Below are 16,334 nucleotides of genomic sequence, written 5' to 3'. Positions count from 1 at the left end.
TCCCAAAGATCCTCCTGTCTCTCCTGTCCCAATACTGGGACTGTAGATGTTTGCGGCCCTGCCCAGCTCTTTACATAAATGCTGGAGATCTGAACTAAGGTCATCAGACTTGCAAAGCAAGCACTCTCACCAAGGAGGCTTCTCCCCACATCCCATATTTTGCTTTTCAAATGAAGGGAAGCAATACCTACCTGATGAGACAGAAATAATGTTGTACCATGCTGCCCCACTGGAAGTATTTCAGCAAAGTATCAGTATAGATACCCTTGACTCACCATGAGGTTACGCTCTGATAGACTGTTGAAAATACCATCAGCTAAAGCGCATTCATTCCTCCTAACTTAGAATAGCATAGCCTAGCAGCAGTGTACCCTGTAGACTGTGGGTTGGTCATTCTCAGTCTCACAGCTGACTGGAAGCTATGGCTTGCTGCTGCCTAGCATCCAAAGAGACTGGACTGAATTTTGGCAGCTGAGGAGAAGAATGAAAGGTGCAGTATGGTGTCTACCGAACCATTTTTGTGCCATTGTGCCACTGAAAAATCTTAAGCATTGGAGGCTGTCTGCACTCCTCTCCAGTTACCATTTTTACCACAATGCAACATTTCCAGTCCCTGGGTTCAGTCTGGCAGCCCAGGATTAGACCCTGCTCTTCTCTTCCCTCCCGAGAGGACACCTAGAACCACATTCAGTCCTGTGGTACTCAGCAGGAAGCAGAGGTCTCTGATCCCAGTGCATTGAGGGTGTGGGGAGCTGGAGCTTGGGGATCACTTTCAGAAGCAAAGGACTGGAAGGGCAGCTAACATCATCTCCTTTTGGGGATAGGGAACTTGGAGCACAGCTTGTGCTATACATCCCTGGTGAATGTAGCTGCCGGTGTGAGCCCTTTCTACCAATTAGACTAGTCTCACTTTTCACTCATCATTGTAATTATGACATATCTGGTCACTTGGACTACAAAACCACTCTGAGGAGAAAGCACTTTGCTAGTCATTGATCCTCCCTAACTAGAAGCTCTTGGGAGATATTCCAAGGATGATAAACAGGCAAGCAGATCATGTTAGAGTGCTAAGAGCTAAGTATTTATGCAACAGGCATGGAAACATCAATGGAAGACAGTCTGCAGAGACGAACAGGAAGTGGAGTCAAGGGTGTCGAAGACTCCACCTCTGAAAAGGACCAGGTTAAAATCACCGCTCGGTAAGGCTTGAGGACAGGACTTCAGTCAGGGTCCTTCTCACCCAACTCTTGACTCCTTCCCCTTAGCAAACACAAGAATCTCCTAATCAACTTCAGAATACCAGCAGACTATACAGCTTCTTATCCTCTGACGGTCAGATACAGCCCAGGTACACAGAAACAGAGATCTTTATTGCTGTGGGGCACATCCCAAGTCCTCTCTAATTGCCTCACCAGGCTCCTTGCTGACTCCAGATGTTTCTCCTTCTGCACCCATTGTCACTGCAAAGCAGAGCTCCTATCCCACCCACACAGCTATATCCTACATCTCACAGGGGAATTCAGCTGAAGCAATCATTATACAAACCATGCAAATGGCCTATCATGTTTTCCCTTGCCCATGTTGCGCCTTCTAAGCTGAGTTTCTCCCCACAAAAGCAACTTGACAATACAATAGGTAGGACAAAGTTAGAACAAGTTCAACATAAAAAAATTAGAGGGCGGGGAGATGACTCAGTAAAGTGCTAGCGATGTAAGTGCAAGAACCCCAGTCTGAATCTCAGCACCTATGTGAAAATGCGGGCACAAGACAAGTCTATGATCCTGACATTGAGTAAGCATAAGAAGCAGAATCAGCCCTGGGCTTGTAGAGGAATGTATTGTAGAGAATGAAAGACACCAGATGAGACATTGGACATCAACTTCTGCCCTGTACAAGCAAATGTGCACAAGTGTGTGTATAAGGGCGCGCGCGCGCGCACACACACACACACACACACACAAAGTAAGAAAATGTAAAACAATCAGTCTTGAGACTCAATAGTTCATTAACATTCTTTAAGGCCAATATCCTTTATTTCTAAAGATAAGTCAAATCTATTACCATTCTTTAAAAACAAAACAAAAAAAAAACCTGCCTAAGAGTTGCCTATATCTGGATCAATGTTTTCCCGCACTTCCCGCATGAATGGCAAGAGAGGAAAAGCATCAGCAGTGAGCAGAGATTCCTGGACTTTGTTGTCAGGACACGTTAGCCAGCACTTGAGCCCTTCGTTTAAATTCCATCAGTGCTCACAGTTACAGCTACTAATGCCTCTGTTTAGAAAGCACTTCTCCATTTAGCACTTACTGTCCAGTAAGCACTGTAGTGAGCGGTTACTGTTACCACCACAGCTGAAAGAGCTCCCACTAATCAGTCTGCAGGAGGATAAACCGTGTGGGCTGTGTCACTGGTCTTAGTGGTGGGAAAGGACTATACATGCTTGTTATCACTTCTTTATAACAGAAAATGCTCAGCACAGAAAGGTAACTTTGCACAGGTTGCCCTAGCTGGGAAGTGGTAGGGATTTCTATGACTTCAGGGGTCACAGCTTTACAAACATGACGTTAGAGAGACAGCATGTGAACTATGACCCCCTGGGGGATGCCAGTAAGGGTGGCCAAAAGTCAGAGACCTCTCCTAGCCACTGGACATATTATTCTGACCCCTATATGACAAACAAAACATCCACCTTTGGCCACTTGGGGAACTAGGAGGTTTAAAGGCAGCTTTATTCAGCGTCAGACATTTTCCTCTGCAGTAATTACACACAGGTCCAGAAAGCACTTTCTTACTGTCTCGGGGACCCCAAACAAGAAGCTGTCTAACTCATCCCGGGGAGATCATTCAGGGAAGATATGGAGGGGAGAGGGACAGAGTGAGAAGGAAGGAGAGACGGAGAGAAGGGGAGAGAGGGAAGAAAGGAAAGGAGACTGAGAGAAAGAGAGGGGGAGGGAAGGAGAGGAAGAGAGAGAAAGGAGAGGAGGAAAGGAGAGAGTGGAGAAGGGAAGAAGGGAGGAGAAGAGAGAGGGGAAGAGATGGAGAAAGAGAGAGAGAGAGAGAGAGAGATTAAGACTCCTTTGTATAAAGGAGTGAAAAATAAATAAGGAACCCTAAATCTGACTTTTCTATGTTGGGAATGAATCTTCCTGACCTGGTTCCAACTCACCCCCCTTTTCCTCCTCACTGGGGTGGGGGTGGGGCTGTTTAACAATCAGCAAAGCCATCCTGAACCCTCCTGTTATGCTGTGTCCTCAGCCAAACACTTAATCAGAGTGCTCCCTACCAAGTGTGGAATAAATTTGATTTTGGTTTAGCCAGGATTTAGATTCTGAGCACCAAGAAATTAAAAATAACCTTTATCTAATCTAACAGACCAGCATCCGACTTCCTGGCTGCTCTCCACAGGCCCCTTTTGCTAAAGCTCTCTCCTGGAATTCCTCTCTAGCCACTGTGAAAGCAGTATGAGATGGGAAAACACAACTCTTCCCATGTCCTGGTGAGAACTCTTAACTCCGTGTTTGCCTCATGTAACCAGAGATTGCTCTTTCCAAATAGAATGACTACGTGTCCATCTGCACTCGAAAGGTACATTTGCCCCCAGATGCAGGAGGCTCACTCGCTCGCTCGCTGGCTCTGTGCCTCACTCCTGAGGATCTGAGTCCCTTGTGGGTAAGCACAAAAAGTTGTTTATTTTATAGAGAGAAGTGATTCCCTTGCAAGCCTCATTCTGTATTCACTGTGACTCCATCGGGAAATACCAAAGTCAGAGCATTGTACAAAGACCAGTGCAGACAAATCAAGATATGGAACAAACACAGCTGATACCCAGGTTATATAAAGAATTTATATCATCCTCTTCCTCTTCTGCCTCATCCTTATGACCCCTCCCCAAACACACACATTCATATACACTGGCAAGAAGCTAAAAGCAACTATCAAACCAATAAACAATTAGCCCCCACATAGAACACAAGTGCTCTTCTGGGTTTCTCAACCTGATAAGACCCAATAACCAACCAGAATCAATAAAACCTGAGAGCAGATTACCGTACGCCCCAAACCAAAGTTACAGCTAAGAATGAATTCCAATTACTTTAATAGTGTGAGCTATGGAACTGTCGGAGGTAGGCAAGAGTCACCATGGAATTAGAATTTCTCTTCTAAAAATAAAGATTTTAAAGTGCACACTCTAGTGGGGACACCCCATGGTGCAGTTTTTTTTGTTTTTTTGTTTTTTTTTTTTTTTTGCAAGCTTCAGAACTCAGTTTCCTCATCAGGCACGGGAAAAAAAGTTTGGATAAGACAGAAGTGATTGGTTTTACTTAGGATGGTCTGGTAAAGAGCTCATGGTGTCCTTAAGGACACACACACACACACACACACACACACACACACACACACACGTTAATAATAATATAATAAGTGTTCAGAACAGAAAAGAGCAGAGGCAGAGCTAGCTTGGAGAAGCCACCACGGGTAGTGGAGGAAAACAAAGAGCCCAAGGAAACCAAGGATGCTCTACAAACAGGTCCAGAAAGTCAAAGGAAAGCAATGGCAGGCAATAATTCCCACTCTCCCCATTAGCCAAGCAGGGATGCTGTGCTTTCCTAACTGCAGGGCACTCTCCTTCCATGTTGGCCTTCCTCCCCTTGATAACTACTCTGGTACATTTCCTAAGTCCAGTTGAGGGTAACTGACATACACATGCTATAAGGCTTTGTAAACATTTCTATTTACCATTCATCAATAACGGGAACTTTTGGGCTCTCCCCCATTTGTCTTACCAGGCATCCATACACTCATAAAAATCTCATGACCAGGAATCTGCCTTACACTGTGCTGCCAAGAACAGCACTTCCCAACCAACCAAGCTTTTACTGCCAAGTCAGTGGGCCAGACCTACAGCTTTCCTTATGAATCAATAGTGGCTAATTTGTTGTTGTTGTTGTTTCCCCTAAGGGGCTTTCATCCTCCAGGCTTTACCATCATTGCTGACTTAAGCAGTATCTTGATGGATTTGCACAGATACACTCTTAGTCACTCATTATGATAATGCAAGCCTTCCAAAAAAAAAAAGAATTCCTCTTCCTCCTATGTAGTAACTTTAGCTGTTTTGAGTCAGCAAGGAATAAAGGACATTCCCAGGAAAGACAAAGAAGTTCTGTGGTCTGTGTAATATCTGCTCTGCCGATGTAACTTGCTTGTGCAATCCAGGTAACCTTTCTTTAGAAAATGAGGGAGCACTATTGGTTCAATAAGGGAAGGGGTAGTTCAAAAAAAAAAAAAAAAACCCAAACACAGTGCGTATTAGATGTATTATGACATCCCATCATGCACATAACCTGTATCCTGCAAGTATGGACTTTTATGTATTTATTCATTTACATATTTATAGTCTTGTCCAGTTCTATGATTTTGCCAACACACACTCCCCTCCCAGGGTGTATGTAATACATTACACATCATCCTGCTTTCCTGGGATGTGTTCATCAACAGATTAATGCTGCCCTGAGTGCAGATTAGGCCTTCCAGCTGCCTCCTCACCGAGGAGGAAGTCTTCCTTGTGAGTTGCACTGGGGAAAACACCATTATTCATTAAAGGCTTTATTCCCTAAGTATCACCCTATGGCATCCTCTACTCCAGGTAAGTCTGCCCACTCAGACTCCTGTCATCTCAAGTCTTGTACCAACAGGCACTTTCCTTAAGGTTAGAACAGTCTTGGGTAGGAGTGAACAGCTTCAAGCCCACACTGAGGTCAGAGATCTTATATTCTCTCTGTGTCTGTCTGTCTCTTTCCCTCTATCACTCTGTGTCCCCCTCTCTCCATCTCTGTCTCTGTCTCTCTCTTTCCCTCTTCCTCTCTCTTCCTCTCCCCACTCCCTCTCTGGCACCTCACCAGCCTAACCTCTAACCAGCATAAACTGTAACCAGCCAACCAGTCCTTATATCACACTTCTCCTCTTTCCCCTGTTACTTTGACACCATGCCTTTGGCTCCATCCACTCCTCTTCCACTGGGTCTGAGTCATGGCCTCACTGTGACAGTACACACTAGCCTCACGGAGCCTTAGCTGTCAACCTCCCAGCCTCAGCTGCCTCTGCCCCGCAGGGACTTGGCCAACTCTAATAGGAACCAGAGTTCTGCCAGCAGGGGCAGGGAGAGTACTAGTTCTGCCTCAAATATCAAAGCAGCAGTCCTCAGGTGCCTCGGGTACAACCAAGGGCTTCGGTTTCTATCTCCTCTGTTAAGTGAGGATCATTCATTCCTCTCTTATCTGCATCTGCTTTCAGGCTCTGGAAATTCAATGCCTGGAATTCTTCAGCCTTTGGAAGGCCCTTTACCCTAATCATATCCATTTCATTGTTATCAAAAACATGTATCCGAGCAGGGCTCGGGACTTACGATGCAAATCAAGTTAAACAGGTTTATTAAATAAAATACCCCCTTCTAAGAACATGTGATCCAAAGCCAAGCACTTGGACAGAAACTATTGAAAGGAAGCCGCAGTAACCTGTGCTGCTGCTCTAGAGGAAGCTGGCCTTGGCATGTGTCAGGGCCTCCCGTTCCTGGGCTGCTCGGCCTTGGTAGGATCTGTCACCTTTCCTGACTGTGTGTGATCATGAGTATGTGACCAAGTGTGGAAATCAGAGGACAATCTTCAACTTTCAGAAGTTACGTCTCCCATGGTGGGCTCTAGAGACTGAACTCCGGTCTTTGGGCTTGAGTGGTGAATACTGTTGTCCACTGAGCTATCTCACTAGCCTGATGTATGTATGCTGCCGCCCCCCTCAAATGTCTCATTTTCTGTATTTGTATCATGACTGTGACAATGTCTCTCATGGGATTTTTTTTTTCCAATTCAGCATGCTAGTTCTCTGGGAAGTGCTTAGAAAACGCTAGTTACTACAATTCTCTGAAAGAAAAACTAAATCATAAAACCATTGCAACTGTCACCAGACATTGGAATTATGGGACCCAGGCCCAGATAGGCTCTGTCATTTTGTGGTCTCTGGGGTGGATTACATATGTTCTCTGTCACTGAGATGTGGCATCCAGTTCTTCACTCCTTAGACTTTGGGCTGGCCACACAGCTGTCCCAAACAAAAAGGCAACCCTGTGCCAACCCTACACTTACGAAATCTGGCAGCAGTGTAGGAGATGAAGCACAAACGCACAAAGCCCTGGTTTTGGTCCTCAACACTACACAAATTGGGTATGGTGTCACATGCTTATAATTCCAACATGTGAAGTCAAGAGGCCACATAGGGAGATAAGGACTAACCTGGGCTATTCCACAGCTTATCTCATCACCTCCCACACCCCCACCTCCCAAAAAAAGACACTCAGAAGCTTACAGCCAGTCCTGTCCCGACAAAGGGAAACCCAAAGCAACAAAGGAAGAAAGCTATATGGAAGAGAAGGGAGCTGCTTTGCCAGCTCGGAGGCAAGCACGACCTGTCAGCCATGTGTGTAAGCCTCTTGCTCTGGTCACAGTCATAAGGAATCCACATCTACTGCTGCCAAACAGCAATGCCATGAATAAGACTGATATTTATATAAATGGTTTATTTTATTCATACATGTGTCTGCAGTTCTATATCTATCTGTATATGTGTATAGTATCACCCAACCAACCTTTGTTCCAGGGAGGAAAGAAGTAGGTATCCATAAATGTAAACATCTGTAGGACAACCACCTCTGTGCCAAGACTCTACATTATGCCTTGGCATGACTGTACTATTGTTTATGATCTAGGATCAGCACTAAGCAACTTATTGCAGTGCCCTGTGATTCTATAAAGATGGAGGCGTACAAAGTACAGAGCGTGGGGGAAATCTTTCAAGCAACTTGCAATATTGATGTAATTAATCTGTGGTGAAGAGTAAGTATATCCATGAAATGGCTACATATACATCGTCACACAAAATTATCTATGCAAGGAACAACTTTCTTTCGTACAAGTCAGCATCTTAATTAGCGTCAATAAAGTGACAGGCATTCAGATGTTGTCCAGCAAGTAAAGGGGGAATTTCTGTGGTACTGTGTTATACTGGAATGCACAGAACTGATGAAGGATGCTTCAAAAATCAAAGAAACAGACAGAAACACTCATACCCTCAGCAGCATGCAGTCTTTGCAAAGTAGTGATGGAGAATTTCTGCCCATTCTTTGTTTAAGTAATGTTAAAAGTGCAAAGAATAAAAATTGATTACTTTAGAAGAAAATAACTGTTCTTTGTCTCTAGAGGCTTTAAGGATTACCGGGAAATGGGAAACTTCAAAAACACATTTTGATATTTCCACATAAATAGGTAACTGTCTACAAGATAGGCAGACCAAGCAGACAGCTATTCCCCAAGGATGAGTGAACTTGAGTCAAGTCTCAATTCTGATGCATCTCAAGATGTTTTCTTTCCAAAGTCTGAATAGGTCTAAGAGCCAAGTAGAATGATGGATTGAGAAATAAGGTTCACTCCCTACTGGCCCCACAAGTTTTTCAGAGACAGAGCTAAGTGCTGGTCCAACTCAAGCCAATGAGGAAGACACCAAACCTCTCCCTTGACAGAGATTCTGCGTTGGCAGATTAATTTAATGCTACTGGAAGTGTGGCCATTCTGTTCATTCTGCTTCCTGATTTTTTGGGGGGGGGTGGTCACTGACAGTGCATCATTTAATCTTCAAGGCATTTTCAATTTGGTTGATGCTGAAATCCTTCTTTAGCCTCACATTAAAGAAAATAAAAACATTTCTGCAGGCTTTGTCAGGGATGGGGGAACAGCTAAGAAGACAAATTGAGCAATTCATGCTTCTCAAATTTTTCTCCATGTGTTCTCGCTACTACTGCTTTTGTCTATTCAAACTTGACTTCATAGTTAGCTGCAATTTACTCTCTGTAGTCAATTCACAGGATCTAGAAATGCTGTGATTCAAACTAAAGAATTAAAATCAGTCAATTTAGACAGGGACGCGTTGGGAATTTCCTGTTTCTTTCCAAATTATTCCTTACACTTGCAAAGCCACCAATGGTGAACATTGAGCCCTAGGTCTCCCACCCTCAAAGCCCTGGTGGCCATACTACCTCAGCTGTCCTCCCCGGCCAGGCCATACAAAGAGGACAATACCTCCATTGGGCACCATAGAAAAGTTTGCTGCTCCCACTAGGGTGTTTGCATGTTTCATTTCATCTAAAAATTAACAAAAATCACTTCCTCCAATTCGGTATCCACGCTATTGTCAAAGAGCATCTCTCGTGGTTATAGTCAGAAGACTCCTGAAGAAGGGTTAAGCCCACAAATGTAAGGAGACCTCTTGTTGATTACCCTGGGACAGTGGTGGGTCTTTTCAGAGACTTTCCTGTTTCACAAATGACCAATGAACAACAGGCGTATGACCCAGCATTTGACTCCTCCAGTGACTTCCAGACATACAGAATATAAAAGGGAAACCCTGAGTGTTTTATTAACTACTTCCAGTTGAGGAGGAGGAGTCATCAAATACCAAGTAGGAGGAGGTTGCCTGACAACACAAAAAAGGAAAACTAGTGTTAAAACCAACAGACAAAACACCAACAACAAAACAGGGAAGAGAAGAAACTCTATACTAAAGACCCAGAATGAGGGATAATTATGGAAAGTATAATTGTCAGAGTCATTATCCACATAAATTGAACTGCCATCCAGGGTTCATAAGAATGGACCACACACCCCTTCTTGCACTACCAAGTTTCTAAATAAGTACAGAAGTGAAGATAATTTCATCTATTGGCTATGGCAACTATCGAAACTTTAGTATAACAAAGCAGTTGATGGTGTGTGTGTGTGTGTGTGCGCGCGCGCGCATGCATAGGGCTGGATGGACTCAGAACTGGTTCTAAAGAGGGTAGAAGCCGGGTGGTGGTGGTGCACGCCTGTCATCCCAGCACTCTGGGAGGCAGAGGCAGGCGGATTTCTGAGTTCAAGGCCAGCCTGGTCTACAGAGTGAGTTCCAGGATAGCCAGGGCTATACAGAGAAACCCTGTCTCGAAAAAAAACACCAAATCCAAGAGGGTAGAAATCTGAATGGACACACCCACAGGACAAGAGCAGGAACTCTGATGAGGAGAGCAAGTTAGCAGAAAACGTCATGGTTTCCTCAGGGACAAGAACATGCCTTGTAGTGTTAAGTATGATTTTTCCAGCTACTGCGAAACCACAGAACATCATCGACCCTTTTGCTTGCTTGCAAACTTTTCAAGAATTAATTGACACAGTTAGGCCAAGAGCGAGTGAGCAAGCAGCTCTCTCCCAGCCCCAGTGTCCCAAGCTCTCTGAGTTCTTGATATGCTCTCATTTGGCAATGCTTTTGTTATTCAAGTAAAACCATATCTCAGCACTGGGTTACACTCTTCCTAGATGACAGTTAAAGCAGATAGTTCGACTGAACAAAAGCGGCTGTCAGAAGTCCTCTCCGGGAGATAACCATTCGTGGTTCTCGATTATTAAGTGGTCCTGGAATCTCAGCCGAATGCTCCTTGGATGGGATAGCTATGAAGTATGACTCTGGATTCTAGTTCAGATCTGAGACCTTGCCCTAAATAGAAAATGGGCAAAACTCACCCAGTTCCTCGTGCCTCCTCTCTCACTTCCATTTGAAAATTACACCCTCACTCAGCATTTCTGCAGCCGGAATTCCATATCACAGGGGTGTAAACACGGGGGTTTAGGACAAGTCTCTGTTACCTACAGCTAACACCTCAAAATGCTACTCCAAAGTCCAGCAGGAAGAGCACAGAGGCATGTCACGGGCCACCAAGCATGGTTATTCCTTTACCTTCGGTTACTGGAACTCGGAGGTTTACTGCACCCATCCTTGGATTCCCTCATCAACACTCCCCCTTTAAGAGAGGCGTCCTTTCATTTTTCCTGATGTTTCTGACATCACCAATGCCTGCTTCCCGTTCATTTTTGTTTCTCTCCTCTGATCCCCCTTCCTCTCTTCCGTCACACTTTTAAGTGGCATAGGTGACCTTTGAGACCTGGGCCACCATACCCAGGCAAGATGTTAAGAGGAAACCCAAAGGGTCCGAAGCAAGCACATAGACCTCATATTCCTTGGAACATGCAGTTTTATAGGTATCCCGGTACTCTTCATATATCACAAGGAGGCAGACATCCCTAAAACCACCCCCTCCCCACCCCCACCCCCCAAAGAAGAACCGTGGCTTTGGGCACCTTACTGCTCACCTATTTGCATACTGTTTGATGAAGCTTTATTTAATTTCAAAGCGGGTCTCTTAACATTTCAGAGTAAGCCCAGGAATTGCAAATGTGGCCTCAAAGACACAGGAGTCCAGACCTTGGCAGGAAATAAAGTTCCCAAGCAGCTTTGATGTGCTTTCTCCCCAACCCCCTCCATGGAGCAGGACATTTATCTCTACCCAGGAAGGAACCACCTTGCCCAAACCCTAGCAAACGCGGCACACGTGGGAGGCAAGCAAGAGGTTTAGTAATCAGTCCTTTCCGGGTCTCCAGCACCGCCACAGTCCGGGCCCCACCAAGTTAGTTACTGAGGCTTTCAGTATAGCCTAAGACTGCTACGAGGAATGTAGCATATGAATAGAGGAGGAATAAGTGAAGAGACTGGGTCCGGACTCATGGGAATGGAAAAGCCTAGGTGGCTAAAGAGAGAGCTGTTTTCTTTTCTAAGCCTCTCAGTGAAATAGCAAGCTAGTTCAGGTCAGATCCCGAGTAGCACAAGTTAAAACAAGATCGGGAAAAATCCATCAATCTTCAGTTGCGACGCTTCCAGACTCACTAGAGATGGGGTGGGGGAAAGACTGGGATTGATGCGGGAAGCCTAGACACCGAAACCGGAGCTCAGGACCTCAGCAGTTCCTTACCTCGCTCAGCTCGGCTGAGGAGTCGTTTCCATATTTCACCGCAACTCCAGAATTCATGCCTGCACTTTTCAGAGCCGGGCTCGTCCCCAAACCTCGGAGTGTAGGCTTAGGCTGGATAGCCTGTGCTTGCTCCCCGCCGGCACATTTCAGTCTAGACAGCCATTTTCACCCAGGACAGCAGCGAGGCCAGAAAGGATGGAGAAGCTTGGCACGGAAAGTCCGGCTGGAATCTCACCAGCGAGCCATAGCTGCTGAAGACGGGGCAGCGGGTTGCGCTTGCAGCAGCTGCAGCGGCAGAGCCGGCGCCGGGACCCGCCCGCGCTCCCACCGCGGAGTCCCGGGGCGATGCCACCCTCCGCGCCGCCTCGCCCCTCCTACGGTACCACGCAGATCCCCATTACCCGGCAGGCGGGCAGTTCGCGCCGGCGCCCAGCAGAGCTCAGGCACCCTCCAGGAGAAGCCTGGAGAAGCCTGGGCACCGGTGCGAAGACGATGTGTGCCTCGGGTTCCCGGGAGGAAAGAGCTGGAGAGAGCCGGAGCCGAGCAGCACTTCACAGCGAAGTTTCCCCCTTTGAATCGTCTGGAGTTGTAAGTGGTTTCTGATTGAACACAGCTGTCTAGCTGCTGGCTAAGGGCTGCGCGGCGGAGGCGGGGCTAGGAGGAGAAAGGGGTGGGGGGGGGGAGGGAGCAGAGGAGACCGTGCAGGGAGAGCAGGCATCTTTCCAGGTCTCTGCTATAGTAATTACAGGACCCAGGTCCAGAAGGGAGAGAAGAAACAGGAAAAGCCACCTGAGTAATCGTGCAGGAAATTGAAAAAACCTTCCCTGTTAGGAGCCGCTTTCCACGATTCAATAAGGTCAAGGCAAACCCGAACATTGTACAATGGCCAGCACTGAGCGGTTCTCACGGTACATTAAGATTTTACAAGAGTGTAGGGCGGTCATTTCCCCTGATTAGTCTAAGTCAGGCTCCCACTTTACGTGGCCCGGGCAGAGTGCATTCTCTTCACGTCCATAACCAAGATAAAACGTGCCCAGCCCTTGAAAGATTTAAGACACTCGAGTGCTCACTCATGTCCTCTCCAACCTCCCTGCCTTGGGTAAAAACACACCTCACCCAGCTTAGCAGTAAATTCCAGCCTCCAACAGAGGCCAGGGATAGGAGTTCGAGGCTAGCCTGGGTTAAATAGTAAGACCCAATCAAGAACAAATATCATTGCTATCTTCGCAGAGCAGGGCTGTTTATTTCTGGGGATTGAAGTATGAATTAGAAAAGCTCAAAAAGACTGCTACGTCCAGTCAGACTTCATGTTTCCTTAGGATGAAACTGTCAGTGTACATGGTGAATGAGGGAAAGAGGGGCTGCCTGAAATCTTTCCTAATAAAGTTAAAAGTCTTCCAAGCCTGGTGGGTGATGACCCTGGCTTATAATCATAGCTTGAAAGCAATACGATCACATGTTCAAGGCCTGCTTCTACTGCACAGTCAGTTCAAGGCCAGCCTATCTGACTTAATGAGACCCTGTTGCAATAAAATAAAGGGTGAGGAGAGGCTGGTGTGATAAAGTCTCTCTGGCTCTGATAGCCTTTAAAACAGGAAGGCTGCATGACTGCTTAAGAAACCTCACCAGTGTCTCCTCACACAATGGGAAGTAAATATCTCCACCTCTAGGCAGACCTTGTCATTTCCTGAAGCCTTCTATGAAAAAGCTATTGTATTGTTCCAACCCAAAGTCTATTTTTAAAAACTCAAATAGGATGTTTATTTTTGTCTTAAGATGGCACAAAGGGGCCACATTTGCATAGGTCTTCTTACCCATCCTCTTCCTGTTTAGTTTATTCATTTCCTTACAGAGGCTGGGCTGGGATGAAGAATTTGTAGCTCTTTCTGGGGCACTGCCAGGCTGCGGAACCTTCCACATGGGGAGAAGATGGGAAGGCATGCTACTTAACTTAGATAAAACATGTCCTGAACTCACATGTCTGAAGCTGGAGGTGGTGGTATATATCCAAGCTAACCCAGATGTGTGGGACTGAAAGTGTGTCAGATTTCAGAGTTGTCTGAGTCTGGACTATTTTACAAACTACAGTTTGAGTCACCTTAAGATAAAAGTCCAAGGTATGAAATGTTCCAGAATCTGGTTTTCTTGTTTTGTTTTTGTTTTGCTTGTTTTGTCATTTTGAAAAAAGTGTTATGATACCCAGACAGGACTCAGACTTGTAATTTTTTTTCTCCTTCTGCCTCTCTAGTGCTAAGATTACAAGTATGCAGGACCATGCCTATATTTATTTGGTGCTAGAGACCAAACTCAGAACCTTGTTCCTCCCAAGCAAGTACCCAACCATCTGAGCCACCCCAGCCCTAGGATCCAGTTTTGTTTTTTTTTGTTTTGTTTTGTTTGTTTGTTTTTTTTAACATTGTGTCTATGTTCAAGCGTTTCAGATTTTAGGGGATTTCAGATTTTCAGATTACAAATGCTCAACCTATATTCATGTAATATAAAAGAAAATGTAAAATAAAATAAATTAAATTAAATAAGTGTTTTAATGCTATTGTCTTAGTCAGGGTTTCTATTCTTGCATAAAACATAATGACCAAGAAGCAAGTTGGGGAGGAAAGGGTTTATTCAGCTCACACTTCCACATTGATGTTCATCACCAAAGGAAGTCAGGACTGGAACTCATACAGGACAGGAACTTGGAAGCAGGAGCTGATACAGAGGCCACGGAGGGGTGATGCCTAATGGCTTGCTTCCTCTGGCTTGCTCAACTTGCTTTATTATAGAACCCAGGACCACCAGCCCAGGGATGACACTACCCACAATGGTCCTCCATCTTGATCACTAATTGAGAAAATGCCTTACAGCTGGATCTCATGGAGGTGTTTCCTCATTGAGGGTCCTTTCTTTGTGATAACTCCAGCTTGTGTCAAGTTGACTCACAAAATCAGCCAGTACAGCTACCAAAGCCAAATGGAAACCTTTATTTACCGTCTAGTCAAGTGAAAACATAACTTGCTTCTAAAGAAGCTGAAAAACTAGCAATGCTAACTACACTAAGAAATGAGATGTTCTGTGCTCCGGAGGAGATTTCCTTTCCTTTGCCTTTTGTTGTATGTGTATGAGTTTTCTGGCTACATGTGTATATCTTGAATTTCCCTGGAGCTGGGTTTATAAGCAGCTGTGAGCTTCCATTTGAGTGCTTGGAATTGAACCTAGGTCCCTTGGAAGAACAGCTAGTGCTCTTAACTGCTGATCTAACTCTCTATCCCTGAGTCTAGAAAATATTTCTAAGAATGATATTACCACCTGTATGAGATTTTCTTCACAGACATGTTTTCAGTACTTACCTCCACATAAGAGGTGACTCCATCACTGTCTGGTAGCAGTAGGTGGGGTAAGTTGAAAGTAGAAAGTAGACAAGCTAATTGCACTATTACAGTCCAGGGAAAGGCTACTGCATTATGTAGAGGCAATGTATAAAGACAAATGCAAGAGAATCTATGCAAAGAGAGAAGGCAGAAATTTTGGTGAAAAAGAAGGTATACAGGTTATTTTAACTGTCATCTTGATACAACATAGAATCATCTGAAAAGCATCCTGGATCAGGTTGCCCTGTGGGTATGTCTATAGGGGATTGTTTTGATTGTCAGCTGAGGTGGGAAAGTCCTGACCAGGTAGGGAAACACCAAGAGTAAATGCCAGAGGACATTCAGACATAGTGGACTACAGTGTATACCTGTACTCTCAGAAATTAGTATGCTAGGAAAGGCCAGGCTAGGAAATGTTGTGACCCTCTAGGTTAGTAAATTTCAACTGTTAGTTGAAGGTGGAGAGAGTGGTGGAATATGATGGAAAGTATCAATGGAAGAAGTTGGTAATAGTCAGTACAGAGCATGCTCAGCAGAGCAGAGACCTAATTGGTATATTTTCATTTGTACAATTTATATTTTTAAATGCAGTTGCTGTATTAGTTTCTTTCCCATGACTGTGATAAGGCACCATGACCAAGGCAACTTATGAACAAAAGCATTTCATTGGGCTCACAGTGTCAGAGGGGTGGAGCCCATGGTGGTGAAGAAGGGCCTGGTAACTAGAACAGCTGAGAGCAAGGCCACACCTCCTAAGCCTTTCCTAACAGTTCTGCTGAATGGAGAAAATGTACTCAAACATATGAGCCTATGAGGACCATTCTCATTCACAACACCAAAGGGTCATTCCTTACAAAGTGCACCACTGGATAACATGAAAAGCAAGTCAACGAAAATTCTTCTTTGCTACTAATACATGCAGGAGAATTAATATACTATTCCCATTTTAGTAGACTAATTTCACAGATCCTGACATTTAGCATAGTACTACTAACATTAAAAAAAGACAGACACATGATAGTGGAAGAAAATACTGCTACCTATCAGGCGATATTAGCAGTTTAATGTGAGAAAAAAAAGCTGTGTTA

At 45.0% G+C, this 16,334-nt stretch overlaps 1 protein-coding gene across 1 annotated transcript in view; it reads right to left on the bottom strand.

The window, feature by feature from the left end:
• Positions 1–12,486, bottom strand: part of Mcc (MCC regulator of WNT signaling pathway) — a 231,444-nt gene extending 218,958 nt beyond the window's left edge. The window contains exon 1 of the mRNA XM_052155938.1: positions 11,879–12,486. Within this exon, the coding sequence (XP_052011898.1) occupies positions 11,879–11,935 (57 nt within the window). The 5' untranslated portion in view covers positions 11,936–12,486. The remainder of the gene's footprint in view (positions 1–11,878) is intronic.
• Positions 12,487–16,334: the final 3,848 nt, after the last annotated feature.

Source organism: Apodemus sylvaticus, chromosome 13 (genome assembly GCF_947179515.1).
Source record: "Apodemus sylvaticus chromosome 13, mApoSyl1.1, whole genome shotgun sequence".
NCBI lineage: Eukaryota > Metazoa > Chordata > Mammalia > Rodentia > Muridae > Apodemus > Apodemus sylvaticus.
This window is presented reverse-complemented; position numbering and strand designations above follow the sequence as displayed.